This window comes from Lates calcarifer, linkage group LG4 (genome assembly GCF_001640805.2).
Source record: "Lates calcarifer isolate ASB-BC8 linkage group LG4, TLL_Latcal_v3, whole genome shotgun sequence".
In the NCBI taxonomy this organism is placed as follows: Eukaryota; Metazoa; Chordata; class Actinopteri; family Centropomidae; genus Lates; species Lates calcarifer.
Window position 1 is genome coordinate 25374366 of NC_066836.1, and position 26568 is coordinate 25400933.

The following is a 26568-nucleotide window of genomic DNA, read 5'->3' on the forward strand; positions in this document are numbered from 1 at the left end:
ACTGAATTGCCCTGTGGGATAAATAAAGTTGTCTGAATCTTAATTGCATTCCCAATTATATGTTACATGGGTATTTCAATGTGAAACCCTTTGTTGAATCAGTAAGTATTTTTCCCATATGATTTTTCCATTCTCTAAATTCTATATCCTAGAACACACCAGACCCTTTATGTTTTAAACATGTTTGAGCTATTCTGATCCTCTTTACAGACTTTTAAACTTTCAGAGTCCATCAAAGTCTTGCCCCTGAAGTTTTATACTGGATATCATTTACCCTTCATTGTTTTTTTCTCATAGGTCTGAGTTCTGATTCAGCTCAGATGGTCCCCGAACAAGTCTTGTTGAAACAAGATTGGACAGATGACCTAGAGCAATCTCTGTCCCATGATGTTCCACCCACTCAAGGAGCAGAATGGGTTAGGAACATCAAAGAGGAAACCCGAAACCCTGCAACGCCACAAAATTCTCTAGACTCCCAGAACCTCTATATCCAGCCCGACTCAGATCAGAACAGAGAATTGAGCTTTGACCTGAGCTATGAACCAACCAGTCAGTCTTCCTTTGACCCATACGGGTTTAAACTTAGTCCAGAACATTCTAGTCAAACCCTCTTAGACCCAGATGAAGCTGAACTGAGCCCAGAACCCACTGAAAATGATCTGACCTTTGACCCCCAGCCCTCCCCTTCTCAACAAGACCAACTGAACTTTGATCCCTATCGGTTTGACATCACTTCCTCGCAGATGGTACGGGATTCTGACCCTTATGGCTTTAAGCTCAGCCCTGAGGAAGAGAACCAAGAAGTGCTAGACCTCTGTGGCCACAATAACCAGGCAATGGACCTTTGCACCTATGACAACGACAAGCAAGTAGAACCCACTAACTACAGCAACCAAGAAGTACTGGAACCACGCACCCATGAAAACCAAGAAGTGCTTGAACATTGCAGCCACAATAATCAGGAGCTGTTGGATTTGTGTAACAATGGAAACCAAGAAGTGCTGGAACCTTCTAGCCTTGACATAATGGAGTTAGTCCACAACCAAAACCAGGAACTCCCTATTCTTTCTTATCATGACAACCAGGAGGTGGTGGAACCCTATTGCAGTATGAGCAATGAGGAACTACTTGAGCCTTGTAACTATGGTAACCAAGAAGTCCTGGAACCTTGTAGCTATGCCAATCAAGAATTGCTGGATTTCTCCCATTCTCAAAATCAGGAAGTACTGGATCTAGATAGCTATGGCAACCAAGAATTACTGGATTTTAGTAGCAAAGAAAATCAGGAAGTACTGGTTTCTGATCGCCACAATCAGGAATTCCTACAGTTCAGTAGCAGTGAAAATCAGGAATTGCTAGACGTAGGTAGCCATGACAACCAAGAGGTGCTCAACTTGTTGAGTAAGGAAGTTTTATCTGAAGCAAACAACAACCAGTGTATTGCGGAACCAGAGGTCAGTGTCAGTCCCACCGATAACAGCTCAGATAGCGATGTGACATCAGAGGACCTACTGGGACTGCAACTCAGTAACTCCATTGTCTGCACTAACAGCACTACAAACACCAGTACTGCTGACACTCTTAACTTGGCTGTGAGCAACATGTCTGCCAATCAGGATCTGGCCACATCCAATGCTCCCACTAGACACAACTTGTTAGAGGGTGATCTGGGTTCAGTGTTTAGGGCTGGAGGATACATCGCTTGTCCTGATGTAGCTGATGACCTGGAGCCCCTGGACAAAAGGCAAACAAATCCAGAGCCAGTGCAACCAGTCAGACCTGTTAGGCCTCCCCGGCCCTCACTCAAGGTAAGTTAGAGACCATTCATGTGCAACTCAAATGTGCACATCTTCCGAGTACAGGTTTTCACTTGGTTTTTAGTGTCCAAGGTGCATATGTATTTTGATCTGTGTGGGTCAACTGCAATTAGATGCTCTTGACCCTTGAGGACCTTTACTTCTGAGTCATCCCCTTCTAAGCTGAAAATATCTGGCACAGATGGACTATAGTGAGTTGATTTAGTAAGTTGAATTCATTCCCTTTGCATATATTTTTAGAATTACATAATGGCATGATTTGTTTTAGGGCGGCATGGTGGTGCAGTGGTTAGCACTGTTGGACTTTTCTGTGTGGAGCTTGCATGTTCTCCCTGTGCCTGCGTGGGTTCTCTCCAGGTACTCCGGCTTCCTCCCACAGTCCAAAGACATGCATGTTAGATTAACTGGTGATTCTAAATTGCCCATAGGTGTGAATGTGAGTGTGATTGGTTGTTTCTCTATATGTATATGGACTGGCGATCAGTACAGGCTGTACCCTGCCTCTCGCCCAATGTCAGCTGGGATAAGCAGTATAGATAATGGATGGATGGATGGATAATTTGTTTTATAGAAATTGGTTCCTTTTTTCCACATGTTGTGAACTTTATTTTTAAGGCAAGACGGACATTATAAAGCCTTTTTCAACTACATATTTTTTACAGGAACCTGGTAAAGCCTTGAAGCCTCCAGTAATGTCTCCATGATACACTCTGTCCACCAGTTTCACCTGTCGTACTTGGTACATATCATGGTCTCAATTCCTGAATAACCAAATTTAAGAGACCTTTTTTAAAAAAAATTATGGATGTTATGTGTTAGTGTTGAAATCGTATTGGCCAAGATCCATCAAGCTCTAGACCCCAGGTATACTTTTATCCATGCAGTGTAGATGGAAGACAAAGTCAGTCAGTTGGTCTACCAAATTGTTCTTGACTAAATGGTCCCTTGAGAATGATTTTTTAAATGACTATGGTGATTTCCTGACTTTTACTTTTACACTGTTAGTGTAGACCGTTTTGGCTTTGAGTGAGGAATCTCAACAACTATTATACTACTATTAAATATGATGCAAATATTAATGTTTCCCACAAGATGAATTGCAATAACTCTCCCTTAATGCTAAATTAGTCATTTAAAGGTGTCCTTGGATAAGCCCTCACTTACATTGTGAAGAAAAAGGTTTTGCAGGTCTTAACAATTGTGTGACACATTTGTCCTGATATTTTATAGATCAGCTTCATGTGTCAAATGTGATGGGATTAATTCATATTTATAACTTCTAATAGTTTTTAATCACATTCATCATCATGCTGTCTGTTGTCTTTGATGTGTGTTTTAGGCCAAGGAGAAGGTTCAGTCCCAGACTCAAGGCATTGACTTGAAGTGATCTCTCACCAGCCAATGCCTATGTTGGGGTTACCATGTCAGCAGGGTTCCCATGACAACAACGTCAATACAAGAGACAATGGAGGAGAAGGAGGTGGAATGAGGACAGAAATAAGAGGACAAACAAAGAAATAGAGACAATGGGAAATGGCAGGAAGGAGGGATGATTAAATGGAGAGGAGGGAGAGATCATTCTGCTGTTACTTATGGCAATAATTCTAGTTTCAGATTCTTTATATTAGAAGATTTTCAAGGAAAATATTAAAGTCAGAAGGAAGAGATGAGAGGAAGGCATTATGAAAAAATACCATGGTGCCATGGAACCACTTGACTTCAACAGATTTATTAATCACACTAGGAAAACTGACTGGCCCATGCCTTCAGTGCATTTATAGTGATTTGTGGAAGTCAAGGCTGGAAACAGCTATATGAAAATGAACATAAATTATTTGAGGATGGTCTTAGGAAAGAGAAATTATTCTCTCATGTTTTTAACCCAGATGATGCTTGTCATTCAACCAGAAGGTTGATATTATCTGTTATTTATTCACAATATCAGCTGCCAACACTCTCCTGTGTCCTCTGAGTCTTTCCATCCTTTCTCACAGGTTCTAACAGGACAGTGAACATAATCTTATTTTGATTTGAGCGTAGTGTTGGAACATGTGTAAGTGGACTTACATAGATAAAATGTATATAAATTATATACTCTGCTGTCGTGGTTTTGAGATTATCTAGTCAGGTAGTGTTTAGGTTTAAGTTGGATGCAAGCTGTAACAAGAGTTTGGTTGGGTTGTACAGTGAGTGCATATCCAAATGATCACAATGGTAACATACCTAATGTCTTCAGTCATCGGTTACTTTAAGGTGCTTCAGGGTGCTGATCATCACTACCGTACCATGAGAATTAAAGCAATGGAAGTCTGCATAAACAAGTTTTCAGTGGATTTTAAGTTACTCTTAAAAACATTTAGCCAGTGAACATTAGAATTAATAGGTGTAAACAAAGGGACCCTCGCTGATAAAACTGTCAGTTTTAAATGGCCCCTACACTGCATTTCTGTGCCCTACTTATAAACTATATCCATACTATATATATTGATACTTTAAGGTACAAAAAATGCACTGATGTTTACTGGGCATGATTTTGGTAATTAGCTTACAAAACATTGATTTTCTAAGCTGTTCGGTTCTAACACAAGAGGATAGTTATGAAATTATGCACAGGTTGACACCAAACTACGATTTTGCAAGACAACTGCCTATTTCACGTTACAAAACAAAACACCAAGCAAAAATGTATTTCTAAGAATTATTTGGTTCATCTGTTTTCTGAGCTCCCACTGCACCACTATTTGTTTTTTCTTCACTAATTTACAGCTGTGAAAACCTGTTATGCTGCACTATGGGGGAGCAGTGTCCATTAACAGCTCTCAACACCCAAAACATCAGGAACCACTTTGAAAAAAAAAATGAAAATGATAAAAACTGAAAGATTTCACCTTGTAAATTGGGACCACACTAAAAACATGGTTAGAATTACTGGTAAACAGAACTACTACATCAGCTGGTTTAGTTTATTATCCATATATCAATAACATACAGTATGGTGGCTGGTGTGCAAGAAAAAATTAAAACTCTGATATGTCCTAGATTTTAGAAAGTAAAAACAGTGTCTCTGGCAGAGTTTGTCCACCAGAGGGCACTGACAGATTTTTCACTGTAAAATGTAAAATCACTACCTATGGGAGTCAGTTCTTTTAAGAACCTCATTGAAGGGATATATTCAAATATGTTTGTTTTTATTATGCATTATGCATTTATGCATAAACCAATATTGACCATATATTATCTAATTTCTAATTTCAATCCAATATCAATAGCAAGATCTGCCTCAAAAATTCAGTATCAGCTGGGCTATAATGTGTTTTATACTAACTGTTGAAGTGTATTGTTTTTGCAATTGAAACTATAAATCAGTTTATCTCATAGTATTTACCAACAGGAAATCGTGTACAGGTTTTTGGAATGCTATTTTCAATTATACGTGCTAAACAAAGCAACAGATATTACATACATGGTTTGCTTTTCTCTGTGCTTCGGAGTTTTATTGCTACTGTCCACAATTTGTTTATTTATTTATTTTTTCAGTTATGAACAGCTGATTAATTTCATTGTGGAAATTTACAGTACATCAACAGCACTCTTGGAAATTGAACAGATTTACAGTAGTAAACATATTGACACCTTTGAGGATTTTTATTGTAATGTTAACACCCTACATGCTCAAAACTAACTAACTAAACTAACTAACAGAGTTAGTGGGAAGTGTGGAATCAGGACAGGCAGAGGGAGGGTCTAAGAGAAAACCACTACCAACATGTTTACCCTCACATAACCAAAGACATAAGACAGGGCCAGTGCACAGATAAATATGGGCTTTATGGTAAATGTAGTTGTAACTGCTCTATCACCATACTGCCTGTAAAAACGGAAGTGTTCAAACTCTGTCAATGTATGGCTCTGGGTGAGGAGAACTGTGCACAAATACTGTGTAACAACTGCATTTTCTCCACTGGTCTGGTAATCAGAGCAGGGCATATTCAACACTATATAACAAATTCATTAAGATATTTGCAAATTCAAAGAAAAAATATCCATCATCCTTATGTAAAATGAAGAATGTGAATGTATGAGAGAATAATGGTGTGTCCAGCGCCCATGATGGATATACTGTATATCAGATGACAGTCTACCTTAACACTGGAACAGACTTAGCAGGCACTGAAGGAACATTTCAGTTGATATTAAGTTTCTGTTCACACCTACCTCATTACTATTTTGCCATGATTGCATGACAACACTGTGAATTCTGTAAAAGCAAACATTATTTGATTTTGACACTTTGTAAACATGTGTAGTCAAGACAAAATGCAAATTAATTTACAAAGTGTATCGCCAAGATATTAAATAGTGTGTAAGAGACCTCACTGCAACAAATGTGATGTTCTCCTGGCTTTTATGGACAGGAGAGCCTTTAAGCTGTCACCCTGACACCCTGACACCCTGATGGCCAGTTACTGCTGTCCTCAGCTCTCTTGCTAAAGGTTGTTTGAATGTGAACAGTTTAACTAACATATCAGTGTGAGCCAGTTTTCAGTGCTGTCTTCTTTGCAATTCATGATCAATTAAATGTTGCTTATTGTGGACTGGATCCAATTTGTCATTCAAACAATAGAAAAAATGTACAGGCATACAAATTTTGATTTAACTGTGGGTGGTTTGGAGAAGTCCTCTTTCACAGTGTATGTAATGTCATGTCAAGATGTGTATAGATATTGTGATTACATTTCTGGGTAAATCCAGTGAGAAATTAGTAAAAGATAAAATAACCAGACATTATTAACTATTATTAATTATTAATTAATTATACAACCAGAGATATTACATGAGAGAGCTACCACTGTATAAAACAAGGTTTCAGATACATTTACATTATATTGCCTCATATGTTATCATATCATCATTCTATACAAGGCATGAATGGTAGCAAAACATGAAGCTTATCATAAAGAGAAATCACTTGTGATACTGCTGATAAACACATACCTAACAACATTAGAGCTATGAGGTGGTGACAGTTACAACAGCAGCTCCAAGGCAGCATAGTGCAGTAAAGAATAAGAGAATGAATGAGAGAAATAAAATTAAAAATATATTTAAATGTAATTAAAAATAATTAAAAATGTAAAAATTTACAAGCACAGTTATGTCTTTCTGAACTTTTGTATCCTTTCTGCTGTCTGCAGAGAAATTGCATCATAGTTTTTGCTTCCATTTTGAACCACCTGACATTGAATGGAGCTTGTTTCAGAGACGATCTCATAAATGTGTGTCAGCATGTCTTCTTCCCATTTTGAAATGCATTTGTACAAAATGTAACAATATCTGTCCATGATGATGATCAAACAATATCACTTAGAAAGAAATGTTTTTTTGTTCACCTTCCAGTCACATGATGTGTTCAGTATTGTCAAATCTGTCACTTTGGCTCATGTGTTATAAAGTTTCAATAGATGGAACCTCCACTGCTAATGCTAACTACACACTTCTTATTCTGGTTATCAAAACAGACCAGAAACATTCAAAGCATCTTCCTTTTTGACCTAATTTCTGTTTTTTGAACTGGCAATAGGTTGAGCCAACATCTTCTTTTGTCAAAACCTGATAGAGATCTAAATTACATTCATTTATCAGACATTATTACAGAGTTTCATAAAGAACCACTTACATGACTAGATTGGTTCTTAAACAACTGAACAAACATTTCCCAGTGTTCTACCAGGAATTCCCTTCAAAGCATGAAAGGAATTAAAATCAACCTGCCACTTTACAGAACAAAAACAATACGTTTAAACTGATAAATAGTATCTGTGTTCTTACTACTAAGAAATGTTGAAAGTGCATCACTACACATAGACACATGTAGCACAATTAACATTTTGTGCACTGTAAAGTGACAAAGGACAGCTAGCAGTTTTATTATGGCAGTTATTTCACTTGTTTATTTGTGATAGCCAACATATTCATTTATTCATTTTGTATTTCTTTACTTACTGGTTGTAATATCTGTTACATGATTAAGACGTGGACATGATAAGAATATTATTGAAAGCAGTCCAGCTGTTCAGAAAAAGACAGAAGGTAAAGTTGCATCTGGAGCTTTTCATTTTTTGCTGTGTGTGTGGTTTCTATGATACAGATGTATGCACTTTAAAAGTAATGGTTGAGTGAAATTACATTTAAAACGATGAAAAACAATATGATGATAATACATTAATGTGTATGTTTGTTGTTGTCTAAATGTGATGTTCTGTGTTTGAAAAATCAAGAAATAAATCTCCTCTGTAAAGCCATCATGTGGTCTACTTTGTTTTTAAGAGGCCACACCTATACAAGTTTTCTACTTCCTCTCACTTCTACTTCTTTTTGATTTATGTCAGTGTATATGCTGCTTATGCTAACACAGGACAGAGGAATTTTCACCATTCTCACCATCAAATTTTGTCAGTGAAGCAGCAACATAATAATCTCCCATTCTCAAATCAACAAGCCATCAAATTTGTAGAGGAAACATAATGGGTCGCTTAAAGCTTATAGCTCTAATAGTGTTTTAGCCACTTGAGGGCAGTACAACACCTGAAACAACACATTGACTTATTAGCTTGTGGCTATAGAAAAGCTGTTAGCTTACAGTTGGCTATTTCCAGTTACAGAGCTACACAGTCGCTCATTTGGAGTGTTGTTTGTCTCACCTGATGAATCTCAGTCCAATATTCCCTCTCTTTTTGCTGTGTTTTTAGAGTCTCACAACTTCTAAGGGAATTATATGACTCTCCAGCTGGCAAATGCTCCACTGCTAGTCTCTGATTATCTCTGTCTGCTGTTTGCTGCTTAACAGGTAGTGGACAGTGACTTTTTACTTTTTCTCTGGAAACAGCTGCCTGCTGTTGCTGGTGAATTATGCAAATTGTTAACCATTACTGTTGAACATGATTAAAAAGAGAGTTAGGGAAAATAACAGGATCTGGAGATCCTAAACATTTTTTGTGTTTTACTTTACTTTTACTTTTCCATCCTTTTGATCAAAAAAAGCTATATCACAAAAATAAAAGAATAATGAATCTGAATCAGTTCTGAAAATAAATTCATAGTGGAATATGGATTTGTAGAGGAGATTAGATGAGGAGATGAGTTTGCTGATGTAATTTCACAGGGCACCAGACGCCACTTACGAGCTTCATTGCTCTGTTTATAATGGTTATTTTTATTTAACCCTGACAGAGCAGAGGGGAAGGCTGAGTTGACATAATATAAAATTATGAAAAACATTTGGTAGAGGTAAATTAGGTTAATTGGACAGCCATACTGGGTTAAAAGAAGAAGATAAGTAAGATTTGGGGATAATCCTGTGAGGCAATGTTATACATTTAGTCTGCAATCTAATCTTCTTAATTACCTTCTGACACAATTCTTGAGTTGAAATTGTTTGTGTGGTTCGCATATGATAATTTGAGATGATTCCTTACATGAGTACTAACAATAGCAATCTGCATATGTCCTCTTTCGTAATAAATTTTGAAATTTACTACAGTAAACTACAAACAGTATAGCAATGTTAAACAAAAAAGGAGCAAAAAGGGAGAAGATAGAAAACTGAAAGGAGACCAGCTCCCTGTGTTTGATAGACAAGTACCCCACCACAACAACAAATCACACCACACCTTGCACACACATACAGTCATACACACACACACACTAAACAGGTGCTGATGACTGAGATGTGTGGAGGATTTTGCTTCTTTGCTGGCAGCATCTGCAGCAGAGGACTGTCACTGTGACAATGATGATGAGGACTGTGAGCAGGATGAAGACTGTACCAACCCATGCTCCAAGACTCAGCTCTACAGGGACAATGAGAGTAACAATTAGACAGAGGGATCTGGCTCATCATTCATCATTTTTAATACACAGTGTAGAGTTTTTAAACACAGTAATTACACAGAGCAATACTTTTATGTGCAGGGTCTTGCGCTGTATTTGTAACTTGCTATGCTAGTATGGAAGATTAAGAATGTCCAAATAAAAACATATTAAACAAAGAAATAAAGTGAAATACAAAGCATATTGTTATATTTATATGTATTTGCTTATGTTGCTTATGTATGCATTTACATATTTAAAAACATGTTAAAAGATAATCATTTAACTTTCTTGTCTTTAATAACTATATGAATTGTTTCCCCTGTAACATAAATATGCCATGCCACATTAAAATCAAATCAAATCACTGAACAGTGGTTTTCATAAGGAGGTGCATGGGGGAAGGGGGGCATCATAACCATGCTGATGGCAGTCATGACAATCAGCCTTTCAAATTAAAAGTTTCCTGCAGACTAGCTGGCTGACTTGATTTTAATGTTGTATTCTAAATTCATGTCACAATGAAAGACAATCCATTCAGTTATAAAAGACAGAAACTAAATAATTGTCCCTTTAACATGTGTTTTCACCAAATTCTAACACAGTCTAGTCCAGACACAGACCATAAAAAGGAAAAATGTATAATGATGTGTATTGTATTTCTTTATTTTTATTTTGGCAAGCTTTATTTTTTATCTAAACATGTTTTATGAATGAGCTCTGCTCATCACGCTGATTTAATTCCTACATTTTGCTTCTAGCTCTTTGTTCTTTGAAAACATCTCATCAGCTGCTAACTGGACCTGTAAGTCACATTTCCTGATGTACAGGTAGTTTAGACATATCTACTGGTTAATACTACCTTGAAGACATGATACAATGACATCACTACTGGAGCAGCGGAAACTCTTAATATATTAATTTGTCTCCTCTAATCCTCATGTGCCCTGTGGTGTCTTTATCAGGTGCTAAGATGAGAGTTTTATTGGATTTGAGGCCTGTGGTATAACATGATTACTTTTTCTACATAAAAGAAGCAGCATGTACTGCAAAGTCAAGGTGTATTCAGAAGGCTGTATGTTCACATCATCCTTTGTTGCATTTTCTCTCTCAATTTCAGTATATCTAACTTTTCCACCTTAGTCAAGCATACAAACTATTCTGTGTGACTTCAGCCTTTAATGACACACGCAGTGTGCTTGAGTGAGACACTGAATGTGAAAGAAAAGTTTGTTTATCATAATGCTCCTACAGACTCGGGAATTCTTGAGGACTTTACCATTTGGCTTACTTTGTGGTCATTTTTCTTAGCACACCAGACCAGACAAAACACTCATCACTTTGTTATTTCTGGATTCCTGACTATGCACCCCACTTGCAGTCTTAGTCATCACATGAGAGTTGTGGTGGATAAGACATAATCATCACAGGAATCACTGAAGTTTCAGTTCAGGATGTATCTGACCTCTTTCTTTCCAAATCTTTCTATGCTCATACCGTGTGCTGGGTGTCCACGTGTACAGTACTGTTTGCTCCAGGCTCCCTGCTGGGTGGTTTTGGGTCTGGATGGAATGTAAGCTGCTACCATGAAGCAGTAACTCTGTCCGGCATCCAGCTCTGACACCTCTGCCATACTGGACTCCGATATAATCTCTTTCTATCAGGTGAGAATACAAAATATAACAACCACAAACTTACATCTGTCTAACTTACCATAAGACATTCAGCATTTTTTATTTGATCTGCACATTTGTAAATCAAATCTAAAATGCTGGAGTCGACCATACCTACCTTTTAAGTTAATAGTGAAATAAATCCAACAACACTTTACAGAACAAACTATTCTGTGATCGTGGTTCTGTTTCATTTGTAGATTTTTGATCATATTAGAAACAAAATTTGAATACAGTACCTTGCCTGTACTTCCAGACTTGTGGTAGCTGATCTTGTACTGAAGGTCATTTTTGAGAATGTCTCTGATGCTGAGCTGCTTCCCATGCTTATGGATACTGGTCAGAGGGTTTGTGATGTTGACAGTTACTTTGCTCTCATCTACAGCCTCCACAGTGAATTCCACAGCACTGATGTTACCTGAGGAGAGCAGTGATCATCAGATTACCTGTCAGACTTGTTCAGACAGGTTGAGTGTGTATTCTTCTTAAAGCTGAAGGATGTGAATGAGTCATACTGGCACTGTCACCTCTTTTACCATTTGTGTGTTCACAACTGATCACAACATTCTGTTAATTGAAACTAACTCCTATAAACCAGATACAGTAACGTACTACTCACAAATCTGTGTTGACAATCTATTCATGTTACATAACATATTGGAATGGGGAAAGGGGGGGTTTTACTTTTAATACTTCAAGGGCATTTTGCTAATGATATTTACTAATTTAGTGGTAGGATTATGAATGCAGGACTTTTACTTATAATATTTTTTATTTTTGTTGTATTGGTTATTTTACTTAAGGATCAGAACACATCTTCCTCTACTGTTATTGATTACCTTTAATGCTCTTCATGGTCTGGCACTTTGCTATATTTCTGACACTAATTCATATTGCATTTCATATGAGCCTGTACACAAGGGCCGTTCTAAGGCAGTCTATGATTGAAGCTTAGCCCAAAAACCTATGAATGAATATGGGCTCTTGTTCTAATATAAAAAAGCAGTATAACTACTAAGTACTATAGTAGTAAGTGTTATAGATTAATTATTATTATGACTTCAAATATACTTAACTGTCACAAATGGTCATTGCCTCCTCATCCTATTTTGTGTCTGTTGCAGCTCTGATTGCCGAAGCATCCTAAGCCCACACCTGGAGCAGTTTGTGCCTCTACATAAAAATCATGTTTCTGGTCTCCTCACAGCCTATTTCTGTCAGAGTGTCTGTCCTGATTGTCCTTTGGATTTTTGTTTGTCACAACTTCAAATTTACACTTCTAGTTCTCTTTTTTAAATCTTGTGTCACTGGAATTCATGCTGCCATTTTATTCTTGTCTAATTTAACTAACCCTAACCCTAACCCTATGTTTTGGTTGAATTTTTGACCTGATTTTGCTATTGTAGATTTAAATTCGCTCATCTGTGTGGAACACTTTGTCATGTGTTTCTTTACTGTGCGGACTTGATGGACACTTAAAAAATACAAGGAACTAAATTGATGCAGTAGAAACGAATATATATTCTTCTTCCTTGTCAAAACCTGATGTCTACGTTACTCACCTTGATCATAGAGCAGTTTAATCAGAGAATCGGGTGTATCATCTTAGTAATGGCTAATATATTGTGGAGCCTGTAGCCTGCAGCAGAGATGGGGAGCAGGCTATAGAGGTCTGCTCAGCTCACTTCTTCACACCCTGAATCTTTACTATCCAGACTGTAGTCCTAAGACATTTGTCAGAGTTCACACTTCACACAACTCGCTCTGGAGACACCAAAGGTTTTGTACTGCTGTAGACGTGCCCTTTAAGAGCTCTTAAATAAAGATTTTTTTATTTCTATATTTCTAATGGAAATGAAATATCATTTGGAAGGCTTGTCTCAACACTGCTACAGAAGTTCTCACAAATGTGTTGTAATTGTAGGCTGCTTTGCTTTCATCTGTCTTCCTTCATTTGCAATGTCTAGTTCTTTTCTTCAAATGTTTTAGCTCATTATCTTACTATAGGATAAATCCTTGTTCAACTAGCCTGTCTTTCTTTGTTACTGTCATGTCCAAGAAATTATGTTAACTCACTGTTGTGTTGTCCTGTCTTCATGTTGTCTTGTGTCTTCCTGTTTTATTTTGAAATCTTACTCTCGTTTCAGGTCACTTGCCTCTTCCCCTCGTGTTTCCCGCCTGTCTGATTGCTTGCCCCGCCCTGATTGTCTCCACCTGTTTCCCCTTACCTTGTGTCTATTTAGAGTCTGTGTCTCCCTTTGTCCTGTGCTAGTTCGTCCTGTTCATTCAGTGAGCCAAGCCAGTCTACACCTTGAGTTCCAGTCACGTTCAGCTGACTTTTGATCCCTTGTCTTGCCTTGTTTATTTCATAGTTTTTGCCTCTTTGTGAGTGATTCTTTGTTTGTACTTTACCCAGTGGATTTACCTCCTTGTGAGTGATTTTCTGTTGTTACTTTGTCAATTAAAGATTTGTTTATTTTGTACTTTTAATCTGAGTTGTGCATTTGGATTCACATCCTAGTTCAGTTCTGACAGTTCCTTGCTTTTTTCTAATCATTCTAGCTTTCTAGCAATATACAGTACCACTTACTGCAGTACAGTGCTGTACTAATGATGCATCAGAGGGTGTAAAACAGTTTGTTCCAACACTGCCTTTGTATGACAGAAAGTTACTAGGACCAGCAGTCCTCATGGGGACCAAAGCCTGATCCGAATGAGGCAAAACATCATTTCTGAGGTCCTGGTTAAGTTTAGGGGTAAGGTATGAATTGAAGTTATGTTAAAGTTAGGATTAGGCATGAATTGGTTAAGGTTAGGGTTTGAGTTATGGTTACAGTTAGGCTGTCCACAATGAATGAACATCAATACAATGTCCTAATAAGGATAGCTGCACAAACTTTGTGTGTGTGTATGTGTGTGCATATGACACTTACTTTCCTTATAGGGGTTGAATTGCCGGGAAAAAGTGTGAGGTAAGTCCCCAAGGTCATCGATATGGTCCATTGTTACATGTCTTGCTTTGATGTCAGCAGAGTAGGTCCTGTATAACAGGAATATATAAACATGGTTTGCAGGTATATGATATGCATTCAACGTACGTGGTCTTTGAATTTTTCACAGAATGAATGCAGTAGATACTGGGAATTATTAGACTGGTTGCCTTAAAGAGAGAACAGGTAATTCCTAAAATATGATATTAAATGATTTCATAGGTGGTGCAGTGGTTAACACTGTTGGCTCGCAGCAATAAGGTTCCAGAAGGTTCCTGGTTCAAGCACTAGGCTTTTCTGTGTGGAGTTTGCATGTTCTCCCTGTGCCTATGTGGATTCTCTCCAGGTACTCTGGCTTCCTCCCACAGTCCAGAGACATGCACGTTAGATTAATTGGTGACTCTAAATTGCCTGTAGGTGTGAATGTGAGTGTGAATGGTTGTTTGTCTCTATGTGTTGGCCCTGCGATGGACTGGCGATCCATACAGGGTGTGATATAATGAATTGAAAGTCAGATAAAGAAGGGTAAGGTCAAAGGACATATATATGATGCTAATAAAAGATAAACATATTGGCATATTGACAATATATCAGATAGCGAAGTCCTATTCAAATAATTAGAAATATTGTACAGGGCTTGAGGCATCTTGTTCCTACCTGTCATAGGGTATGAGGTAATTGGTCAGATCACATTCTGATTCTGACACTTCGTTGCAGTCATGACAATCCATCCAGTCACCATCATCCCTGACAGTCGCATGTAAAACACATAAAACAGGGGAATCATGCCTTAGATTAAAAAAAAAAAAAAAAAGGAAACAAGAAAAAAAATACACAGATTGCTAACATTCTGACACTGTCTTAAAGTTCTCACTGGAGACGGAGGAACACAGTGTGATGTCACTGTGTAGTAAAGGAGCACATTGCATACCTAAAATAAATAAAATAAAAACATTTATGAAAACGGATGCATAGTTAGAAGAAAAGGTCATAATTATGAAGTATTCTTGCGATTTGAAAAGACAGAACCTTGATAACTAACCTTTAAAACATATTTTATTCCTGTTAAGACACGTTCTTAATGTCTGAATGTCTGTCAGATTAAAGAATCTTTCTTCATTTAAAATGAAGCTAATAGCTAATAGCTCTGTTTTGAAACCAGAGTGAACACGTGGAAAGCCTCAAACAGTAACACGATTTCATGTATCTCTAAGAATATCCATTTATCTTTATTATTTGTCTGTTTATTGTAAACTCTTTTATCTCCTTTTTTTCCTGTGGGAATGATGACTCTAGTTTTCCAGTGATCTGATTGGTCAGTAGTTGAGCTGTTGATGGGTTTCAATCTGATCCTCTGGTTAACCTGCTCTGGAGCAGGTTAGCTGTTCAGCATAAGTTATCATGGTGAGTAAGTAGTGAGCCACCGTCATAACCCTGAAAACCAAGAGTTAAACCTGAAGTTACATCACTAACCTCATATCTTGATTCATTGCACAGGCCTCTGGTGGAAGGAATACTATGATCCTTTCAAAGTACAAGAAGATGGCGCCGCAGGAATGGCAGCCGGTTGCGGCAGCTCTTGTGCACTGTTAAGTTTTTTTCCTCTCTATGTCCGTGTTCTTTAATTTTTCTTTAGCTGTTTTGTGTGTGGTTGTGTCCTTTTTGTTTTGTGCACTATGGGTCCCAGTGTCGCTGTCTTTGCTGTGGCCTTACTTGTGCTTTTTGTACTTTTTGCAACTACATCTGAGGATACTGTACGCAGTCATGGCCCTATTGTTTATACTAGGGATCAGCTGTTGGCGCTCTGCAACTCAGAGCTGCTGCCCCAAGAGAGGCCCAGTGTTCCCAGCGAACTACGCAGGAGGAGACGGGGGAGCCGTGCCGGAGCTGAGCGTTGTGCTCAGAGGAGACGTTACAGATCTGACCTCCTGTCAGTCATCATGGGGAACGTAAGACCTCTCCCAATCAAGATGGACGAGCTGACGGCGCTGACCCGGCACCAGAGGGAATATCGGGAGTGCAGCATCTTGGCGTTCACAGAGACATGGCTGACCATGGTATACGGAAACGAATGCCGCTCTGGACGGGTTTCATCTGCTGAGGGCGGACAGAACGACGGAAAGTGGTAAAAGGAAAGGAGGAGGACTGGCTGTGTTTGTTAATGATAGATGGTGTAACTCTGGGCACATCACTATTAAAGAACGACTCTGCTGTAGAGACATTGAACTGTTGGCCGTTAACATGAGGCCTTACTGTCGAGGGAATTCTCGCACGTTATCGTGATAGCAGCGTATATCCCCCCCTCTGCTAACGCCAACGACACCTGTGATGTCCTCCACTCTGTGGTAAGCAGGCTGCAGACACAGCACCCTCAGGCCCTCCTTCTTATTCTTTTGATTTCAATCACACCATCTCCATCCTCCACTCTGCCCACTTTCACCCAGTATGTGACGTGCCACACCAGAGACAATACAACCTTGGACCTGTTTTATGCCACCACCAAGAAGGCATATAGATCTGACCACAATCTGGTTCATCTCCTGCCTGTGTACAGGACCCTTGTAAACAGGCAACCAGCTGTCACCTGCACAGTGAAAAGATGGTCCACCAAGACTGAAGAGGCTCTGAAGGACCGTTTTGAGACAACTGTGGACTGAACTCAGTGACTCTCATGGGGAGATCATCGACAGCCTAACAGACTGTATAACAGACTATATTAACTTCTGTGTGGAGAACACTGTACCCACCAGGACTGTGCGGTGTTTCTCAAACAACAAACCCTGGATTAATCCTGACATGAAGGCTCTCCTCAAGGAGAAAAAGAGGGCCTTTAGGTCAGGAAATAAGGAGGAGCTGAAGGCTATGCAGAAGGAGCTGAGGAGGAAGATCAGGGAGGGGAAGAACAGCTACAGGAGGAAGATGGAGGACCAGCTGCAGCAGAATGACATCAGTGGGGTCTGGAGAGGCCTGAAAACCATTTCTGGGCACAGGAAATCAGACCACCAGACTGTGGGGGCTCAGGAGTGGGTGAATGACCTGAATCTTTTTTTCAACAGTCACCTGCCCCTCCCCCTGCTCAGTAATCCTTGCTGCAACCCCCCTCGTCTGCTCCCCCAGTACACTGCCCCACCCCCACCTCCACACCCCTGCCCACAGTGTTCAGCTCACAGCTACCCCCCACTGCTCCTCCTGCCAAACACCCACCCCCTCCACCCACACCTTCCAACACTTGAAGTTGGGGAGAGTCCCACAACACGAAGAGACAAAACATCTTGTGTAGTACCGGTGCCAAAGACGCAGCACCCCAAGGGCTTCAACAGCTACCAGCCGGTGGCGCTGACATCCCACTTGATAAAGACCCTGGAGCAGTGGATTCTTGCATATCTCCGGCCCTCGGTGAGACAGTCAATGGACCCACTGCAGTTTGTCTACCAGTCTGGCATCAGGGTGGATGATGCAGTCATCTACCTTCTTCACAGAGCTCTCTCTCATGTGGATAAATCTGGGAGCACTGTGAGAATCATGTTCTTTGATCTCTCCAGTGCTTCCAACACCATACAGTCCATGCTCCTGAGGGACAAGCTGGAACTCATGGGAGTGGACCGGCATCTCACATTCTGGATACTGGATTACCTCACCAACTGACCACAGTATGTGAGGACACAGGTCTGCATGGTGGTCTGCAGCACGGGGGCCCCGCAGGGAACAGTCCTAGCTCCGTTCCTTTTCACCCTCTACACCACAGACTTCCAATACAACTCACCTCACTGCCACCTGCAAAAGTTCTCTGACAACTCTGCAGTCATCAGCCTCATCACAAATGAGGATGACAGGGAGTACAGAGGACGCAGGACTTTGTGGACTTTTTATGACACTGTTATGGCATCAGCCATCTTCTATGGAGTGGTCTGCTGGGGCAGCAGCATCTCAACAGCAGACAGGAAGAGACTGGACAAGCTGATCAAGAAAGCCAGCTCTGTCCTGGGGTGCCCCCTTGACCCCGTGGAGGTGGTGGGTGAGAGGAGTCAATGAGCTCCACCCCATGCAGGACAATCTGACAGCACTGAGCACTTTCTGTCTCTATGTATAAAGTCCTGTGTATATTGCTCTTCTGTTATTATTTTTTATTCCATTGTCATGTTTATACTGTTGTATATTTGTATATTTTTTTTATATTTTTTATAGACTTGTTTTTATTTTGCCTTTACTTGTATTTATGTCTTTTTCTATTTTTTCAATCACTTATGCTGCTGCAACAATGTAAATTTCCCCATTGTGGGACTAATAAAGGATTATCTTATCTTTACTATGTGAAAATTCCATTCTATTCTTCTATATGTTCTATTATAAGTAAAGGTCCTGCAAATCATACTTTTAAAAAAAGTATTTAGCCCTTGTCTTAGATTCTGGTTGATTACTTGACTGACGTAATATGTTTTGTGTGTGTGTGTGTGTGTGTGTGTGTGTGTGTGTACACTCACCACGAGTACAGGACAGTGTATGTGCAGTTAGGTGCAGTGGTAGTCCAGGTGAGGATGGTTTTAAAGTCCAGAGACATCCAGTGAACTGCTTTGGGCACGAAGTTGTCGTCTATGTTAGAAATGATAAAACAATGATATTTTCAACTCTTCTGATAATCTCTGATTATTCTCTCTTCCTGTGTTTGTTGTTTCAGTGAGTGAGTGGAATGTATACCAACTTGGTAAATCAGCAGCAGGAAAAAAAACTTTGACATCCACCTCCCTATACTATTCTTCCTCATAGAATTAAGGTTAGACTTTGCCAATGAGCTAAGCTGAATGTGAGCCAAAAGTGACATTGCTACATAACAGAAATAGTTTTGTAAATGGCTGAGGTCTGTGTGACACTTCACACTTCTCAATTTTCCAACTTAAAATTGAATTCGAATTTCTAACATTGTATTTTTCATTTGTCAGATCAATATATAATGAAGATTTTGGCTTTTCAATTTTCTATCAATATAATGTTGGATAGTATGGAAAATAGAACATTAGAAATGTTTAATACTTTTATTACCTTCATTTCTATTTATGCCTTTGGTTGTATGAAGGCTAAGTGCTGCTTTTATGGAACACAAGATGCAGTCGCTGGCACCAGAATAAAGTAGAAACAATGCTGATTCCAGATTACAGAAATTAGCCCATCACTGTAACACTGATTGGCTTCCGTCAAAGTGACCTAATGGACAAGCAATTGGTGTTACAGATGATGATAAATTATAAAATATTGGCCCTCATATTATGTTCTGTTAACTCATTAACATCATTTAAATATAACCTTTGCTCTCCTTCACCTTATGCTGACGAGCACCAGGTATACTCACAGGTTAGCATTGGCTCTTTGGCAATCATGCACAGAGAGCAAAAGCGTCAGGTGAAGGAGCCTGATGTGGTTGTGATACTTTACTTATACTTTACTCTTCTACGCTTATATTGTGCACACATTTTAGTTAAAATGTGGGAACAAATTGTATTTCATGCGCACATTTTGATTAATTTGTTTGCACATTTTGCTGTTCTGTTTGCACGTTTTACTGTTTCATTTGCACATTTAAAAAAAGGAGAAGGAGGACAGAAGGGACACTGGTGTTATAATGGTGATATGACGAGTTAAAAGTGGCTGAGAAAACTAAGCTATGACCAAGACACCAACTTTATGTCTGCAGTGTATCCACTTACACATTTTATAGCAGCGGGACAGTTATTGCATAACTGCTGCATTACTCGGTTGAGCCAAAGGGATAGAGCAAATGGTAGAATGAACTAGCTAACGTTAAACCAGATTTGTATTTGTATTTGGCATTTTTATCTGTCTGTCTCTACCAGCTCTCTGTATGTGTCAGTCCTCTGTCATTCGGGGCTGTGTCCACTGGGGCATCTTCTTCAGTAATGCTGTTGCTTGAGTTTTCATTAACATTTTCAGTCATCATTTTCTCTTTTTTCTCGGTCTCTGTTCCAGCCACATGATTGGTTTGGCGCAGCACTATTCTCATTATCATTGGCTTTTCATGCTGTCTGTCAAAACACAGGTGGAATGAGTTCTATCAACCATGTTTTATATGTATATCCAGGAAAAGTTACATCGCAATATACAGTGGGAGAAATAATTATTTGATTCCCCCTGCTGATTTTGTAAGTTTACTCCCCTTACAAAGACATGAACAGTCCATATTTTTTATGGTACGATTATTGTAAGAGAGAGAGCCAGAATATCAACAAAAAATCCATAAAGAAAAAAAACATTAAATAAAGGTTCTAAATTAATTTGTATTTGATTAAGTGAAATAAGTACAGTGGTGGAAAAAAGTTTTCGGACACCCTTAAAATTTTACACATTCTCAAATATTATCATAAAATATTTTGGGAAAAATCTGTTTGTGTTTCAAAAGGTGTGGCTGCATTAGACAGACACAAACAAATACAACCGATATTTTTTTACGTGTGTTGTTTAAAAGGAAAACTAACAAAACTAAATTCTTGACAATATTTCAATGTGTCAGTTCTCAACACTGTTGGTATCAAAGTCAACAAATAACAGAGAATGTGTTCAAAACTGAACAAAAAATAAACCATCACATCATCAAATTAATATTTAGTAGTCCTGCCATTAGCACGCAGTAGAGTTCTTATCCTGGCTGGCATGTTCTCCACGAGCCTTTCACACTGTTGAGGGGTAATCTTGTCCCATTCTTCTTGAATTACTGCTTTTAATTCTTCAAAATTCTTTGGTTTATGCTTTGAAACAGACCTTTTGATAATCCACCACAAATTTTCAATTGGTCTGTCCGGGGATTGAGCTGGCCACTCTAAGACCTGGATACAGTGCTCCTGCAGCCAAGTTCTACCTGCCCTGGATGTGTGGCAAGGGGCATTATCTTCTTGAAACATCCAGTTTTGACCTCAACGGAACAGTGCACATGCAGAAGGGAGCATGTGAGTTTCGAGAATGGCACAATACTTGGCAGAGTTCAATGTGCCATCACAGACAGTGAGATGACGGACTACTAGCAACACTTATGCATCCCCAAACCATGATACTGCCTCCAACATGCTTGACAGTAGGTACTGTACATGCTGGAGGTAATGTTTCGCCTGGCCTTCTGCGTACCCTCACATTATCAGGAGGAGGATAAAGCTGGAAATTGGACTCATCTGACCACAGAATCTTCTTCCACTTCCTGGCTGTCCAGTTCTTGTGTGCTTGGGCCCAATGACGCTGGGCTAACCTCTGTCCTTCATTGATCAGGGGCTTCTTGACAGCCTTGTAGGACCTCAAGCCATGATCTAAAAGTCAGCCACGTGCAGTGCAGGTGGAACACTGGACACCAGTTTGGTTTGACCACTGCTGCTGAAGCTCCTGTGATGTCATTCTGCGGTTTTCACAAATGCATGGATGTCCGAAAACGAGCTGAATACAAGAATAGCAAGAGAAGAACATAGCATAACACGGGTGATGCCAATAATACAGTAGTAGTAATGATAATAGTAATAATTAAAGTATTAACTGCTAACGTAGCACTAAAACTAATAGCAGTATAAGTGATTTCTAATTCTAGCAGCAGGTGTTGAGTGGAGTTGTAGGAGCAGCAGGAGACTTGTCATCACAGATCAGACTCTATAGCTCCAGAAGCAGAAATACCTGCAGAAAGTGACAGAAGAGGAGAGAGAGACGGAAGAGCACATCTAAATGTGCTTCTTCTTGAGCTACTCCTTGACATGCTGGAAGACCCATCCACGACCCATCTTCAGTGTTCTGGCTGAGGCCAGAAGTTTCTCATCCAAGATTCTATGGTACATGGCCCCGTTCATCAGCACCTCAATGCGGTGAGGTCATCCTATACCCTTAGCAGGGAAACACCCCCAAAGCAGAGTGTTTCCACCTTCATGTTTGTCAGTGGGGATGGTGTTCTTGGGGTCATAGTCAGCATTCTCTGCCTCCAAACACGGTGAGTTGAGTTGATATCAAAGAGCCCAATTTTGGTTTCATCTTACCACATCACATTCTCCCAAGCCTTCTCTGAATCATTCAGGTATTTATTGGCAAACTGCAGGATCTCAATCCATTACGGCGGAGTTTGTTACCAATTGTTTTCTTGGTGACTCCCAGCTCCCTTGAGATCATTAACAAGCTCCTCCCGTGTAATTCTGGGTTGATCCCTCACCTTTCTCAGAATCATCCTTACCCCATGAGGTAAGATCTTGCATGGAGCTCCATAGCGAGGACTGTTATCTTGTATTTCTTAATTATCGCACCAACAGTGGTCTCTTTCTCACCAAGCCTCTTTCTGATGGTCTTGTAGCCCATTCCAGCCTTGTGCAGGTCTACAATCTTGTCCCTGATGTCCTTTGACAGCTCTTTGGTCTTGCCAGAGATTAGGAGTACATTCCTCTCTCTCTTTGTTAAAATAAACCTACCATAAAAAACTATGGACTCCTCATGTCTTTGTAGGGGGGTAAACTTACAAAATCAGATAATCTCTCTCTCTTCTCATTTTATCACCCAGCCCTAGCCTTATCGACATTGCAGCAATCACCAGCCATGACTTGGTGGCTGGTGATTGGCTTGGTGTGACTAGAAGGATTAGTGTGCTGACTGATTTGGTTTTGGTTGGGGTTTGCCTATGAAAAAATATGAAAGCCGCACATGGAATAAGACAGTCTTCCCTGAAAAATATTTCAAAAGATCACATTTTTCTGACCTGCATAAAGACTATGATTTTAATATATTGTATTACCAAGGCAAAGGAGATGGCTTGGCAAAAAATTGATGATAGATTAAATGTGCAAGTTATAGTCAATTTGTTTTTGTTTTTTAATAAACAAACATTGTGATTACTAAATATCATAAGTCTATGTTGATGTTTAAAATTAATGATTGAAGTTGGCAATTATGGTGTCAGCTAGGCAGAACTGACATAACTACAATGCATTAGTTAACCTAATTCAGTGAAGTGTTTGAAGCCTCTCTGATGTAATAACTCTTTACCTATGTTCATTCTTCGCTGTTAAATCTCAATTAGAGCAATTTCAATAACCAAAAAAGAACATGGAAACAAGTGCAAATTAAGTATGCAAGCCTGTTACAGAATGGTAAGTAGCCTATAATAAAGTGTGATATCAGATACCATTCCCTAAAGTGCTCAGGAGCAACATATACTAGGCATTGTCTACTACTTTTCCTCAATAATTATTAATTACTATATGCCTCCTGGATCCCCTCACTGCCTGACCCACCTGTGAGTAGTTCTTATTAAAAAAAAATTAAAATTAAAATTAAAATTAAAAACTGTATTTTATGACTGACTTTCTTCTGCAACTGCAATATTCTATTTGCTGCCAGCATGTCAGGGCCCTTGATGAGGAAACTATTCCTGCTGTCACAGAAAGGCCAGAAGTAAGACCAAATTTTAAATGTTTGGGCGTGTCTGCATTCTTCAGATTTGGTAAGACTATACATCTTGCTGCAGGATATCACAGGGAACATTCTAGGAAGTCTCTCATCATCTTGCCTTATGCAAACCTCTGTGATAGTGCTAATGCTTGAAAAATTTGTTAATCATGGACAAAGCCAGGGCATTGTGGCTTTGATATTGGAAATCAAACCACTTCTATTGCAGATCATCTGATAGGAATAGATGGTGACTGTCAATAACGTGGCCCACCTTGCTTGGTGGAGCGCTAGCTTAAAAATCTAGTTATCTGACCATTTGTCTCACATTCCAGAAATATTATTATTCAACTTTGGGTGTGACATTGCCTAAACTTCAAATCTGGTTATGCATAGGCATTCAGCAGCTACATGTTAGTGCTATGACATATTTGGTTAGGAAAGAAAATAATATGTGTTTTTTTAATTCGTCTATCTGTGCTAATAAGGTAAAGGTCAAACACTACGTAAAGTAGTAAAGTACAGATGCTTCTCTGTGTAATGGCTGAAATTGAAATGGATATTAATGTGGACAACTGCCTGGGTAACAGGATTTAGATTCTGTTTTGGTCTGTTGAAAATTCTTAGAAACACAGCCAAATTTAGCTTGACCATTAGCCCACTGTAGAGCAGGCTAGTTCAGCATTGTAAGGTAACTTGGTTACAGAGCAGAGAATCCTATAAACCACAGTAATGGAACGGAATTCTTACTTAAATTAGCAAGATTTACCAAAATAAGCCAGGATTTTACTTCATCTGACTTGATGCAATAGAGCCCTGATGTAATCCAAGAGAGCAGCTATAAGGATGGATGAGTTGGGCTGCCCCCGCTGGCCAATCACACGTAAGTGGAGTGGGGCACTTAGATCCCTCACTCTCATACAACCCAAGGTAGGAACAGGAATAAAAATGTTGAAAGTGTGATTGTCTGTCTTTCTTTTCCATTTTTCTGTTCAACATTCCATAGATAGAAAATTGGAGAAAAAGTCAAAATCTTAATTATATATTAATTTGACAAATGTAATATACCTTTTTTGTTTGTTTGTTTTTTCTTCTATTATTTGTCTTATATATTGAGACCTCGACTGATAACATGAAGCAGGTGGTTTTCAGTACATCCATCTGAGTAGCATTTTGTTTGGTTCATTGGTTTCATCAACATTGCCATGTACAAATCAAATCCTGCCTCATGATTAGATAAATCCCATCAGAAAATATGCCTTGACTCCCACATTTTTAAAATACTTCCACAGAAAAACTGGAAAATGTTACAGCTTTATGCACAGCTCTGTAGAATTCTTGTTCCAGCGATCTCATTAGGTTCCTCACTTTTTAAATACAGTCAGCCAGACTCACTGCATCTATATTATTCGAGCATTATTTCCATTTCCAAGAAAAAGCCTATATGTATTTTCCCTGCAGTGTGTATTAGTCTAATTCTGAACCTGTAACATCTAATAGTTTTGTTTCATTTAATATACAAGTTCAGAATCTGTAACACCAAACTTGAAAATGATTAGCATCCTCCAAAATACAGAGCTTCTCTATGTTCATTCTCTCTTAGTGCGGCTCAGCTGTGAAATAAGTGGCATTACATTGAAACAGTCTTCCTCTGGCACATATTTTAAAATTCTGTATATTTGATGAGCCAAACTTCTTATTTACAAAGGTGGAGCCAAGGGGTGAGCAGTGGTGGCCATGGTAATGTCCACACAATGGAAAAAGGATAATCTGTGGAGTGCAGTGTCCAAAATTTGCATGGGGGCTATATCTACTGAGGACAACTGTCAACAGTGAGGTCTCCCATTGGCCTCCATTGTATTTGGATGAAGGCAGAAATCTCAATATTTCAAAACTTTGACAAATGAGAGAAAACTTTGTGGCATAGCTTTGTGTCTCATCTGACACAGGCCTACCTTTGTCTGAAATACTGTAACACCAGACATAGTTACATGTCATATAAACTCCAAACTTTGAAGATCTGGTTAAAGCTCTGAAAGGACTGAAAAGTACAGTGCAGAATTTTGCCATAAGCAAATATCTTCCCCTAACATCTGTACAGCACCATGCCATCCAGAAAGAGTGGACAAAATACAAATTTCTGTGGCAAATGTAAGTACTGGTCTGAGTCTGGCCACCAAAAAAAATAAAAAAACGAAAAAACTGAATGTTGTATGGTGGCCATCTTGTCTTTTGTACGCATTTGTACTGAATGTCTGCTATCAGTAATTATTTTTTTTTAATATCATGTCAATTCATAAAATTATTGGCAATTAGATTTTAATTTTAAAGCTAAACTAGAATTAATCATAAATTAGTAGTAATGTTAAAAGTAATGTGAACCACAAGGGAATGTTACATACATTTTAAACTAACACTAACTCTAACTCTATCTATCTATCTATCTGTCTTTCTGTCTGTCTAATCATGTGGTTTTACCTGCAGTAGTGGCGATCCAAGTAATCATACAGACTCCCAGATAAAGCACAGTTTTCAGAGATGCCATGTTAGTTCAATCCAAAAGCCTTCTTTCTTTGGTCTTCGATCGTGTTCAAACTATCTCACTCCAGGAAAAGTAGCAAATAGCGTCAGATGTTCCTCTGGGTTGAAGCTGTTCAAACTGAGTGTGGTTTCTGTTCAGCGGGACAGAGTGTGGGAACTGCAGTTGGGGGAACAGGGGGATTGTTTAGGGTTCCGCCTGCTTCTGCCTGCTGATCCCTCCTACTTGCCTGCCTGCTGATGGGGGTTTCTATAACAATTTGTTCTCTTCAA

General features: G+C 39.1%; 2 protein-coding genes across 6 annotated transcripts in view; one reads left to right on the plus strand and one right to left on the minus strand.

Moving 5' to 3' along the window:
• Nucleotides 1–8119, plus strand: part of LOC108896746 (uncharacterized) — a 28884-nt gene extending 20765 nt beyond the window's left edge. For all 4 annotated transcript variants that reach the window (XM_018695983.2, XM_018695984.2, XM_018695981.2 and 1 more), the window contains 2 exons: nt 298–1808; nt 3157–8119. In XM_018695983.2, coding sequence (XP_018551499.1) covers nt 298–1808; nt 3157–3204 — 1559 coding nt within the window. In that variant the 3' untranslated portion in view covers nt 3205–8119. The remainder of the gene's footprint in view (nt 1–297; nt 1809–3156) is intronic.
• On the minus strand, nt 7741–26568 carry LOC108896747 (tissue factor). 2 transcript variants are annotated; one of them, XR_001963163.2, is made up of 8 exons: nt 26236–26568; nt 18831–18939; nt 15007–15096; nt 14293–14399; nt 11599–11777; nt 11184–11343; nt 8575–9667; nt 7741–8518 (listed from the first exon to the last, which is right to left on the minus strand). XR_001963163.2 is itself a non-coding variant. In XM_018695986.2 (7 exons), exons 1-7 carry the CDS (start codon nt 26300–26302, stop codon nt 9522–9524), a joined length of 858 nt encoding a protein of 285 aa, XP_018551502.1. In that variant the 5' UTR covers nt 26303–26568; the 3' UTR covers nt 7741–9521. The 2 variants fall into 2 exon arrangements, 1 of the variants encoding a protein (XP_018551502.1); XM_018695986.2 differs by having other exon boundaries at nt 7741–9667.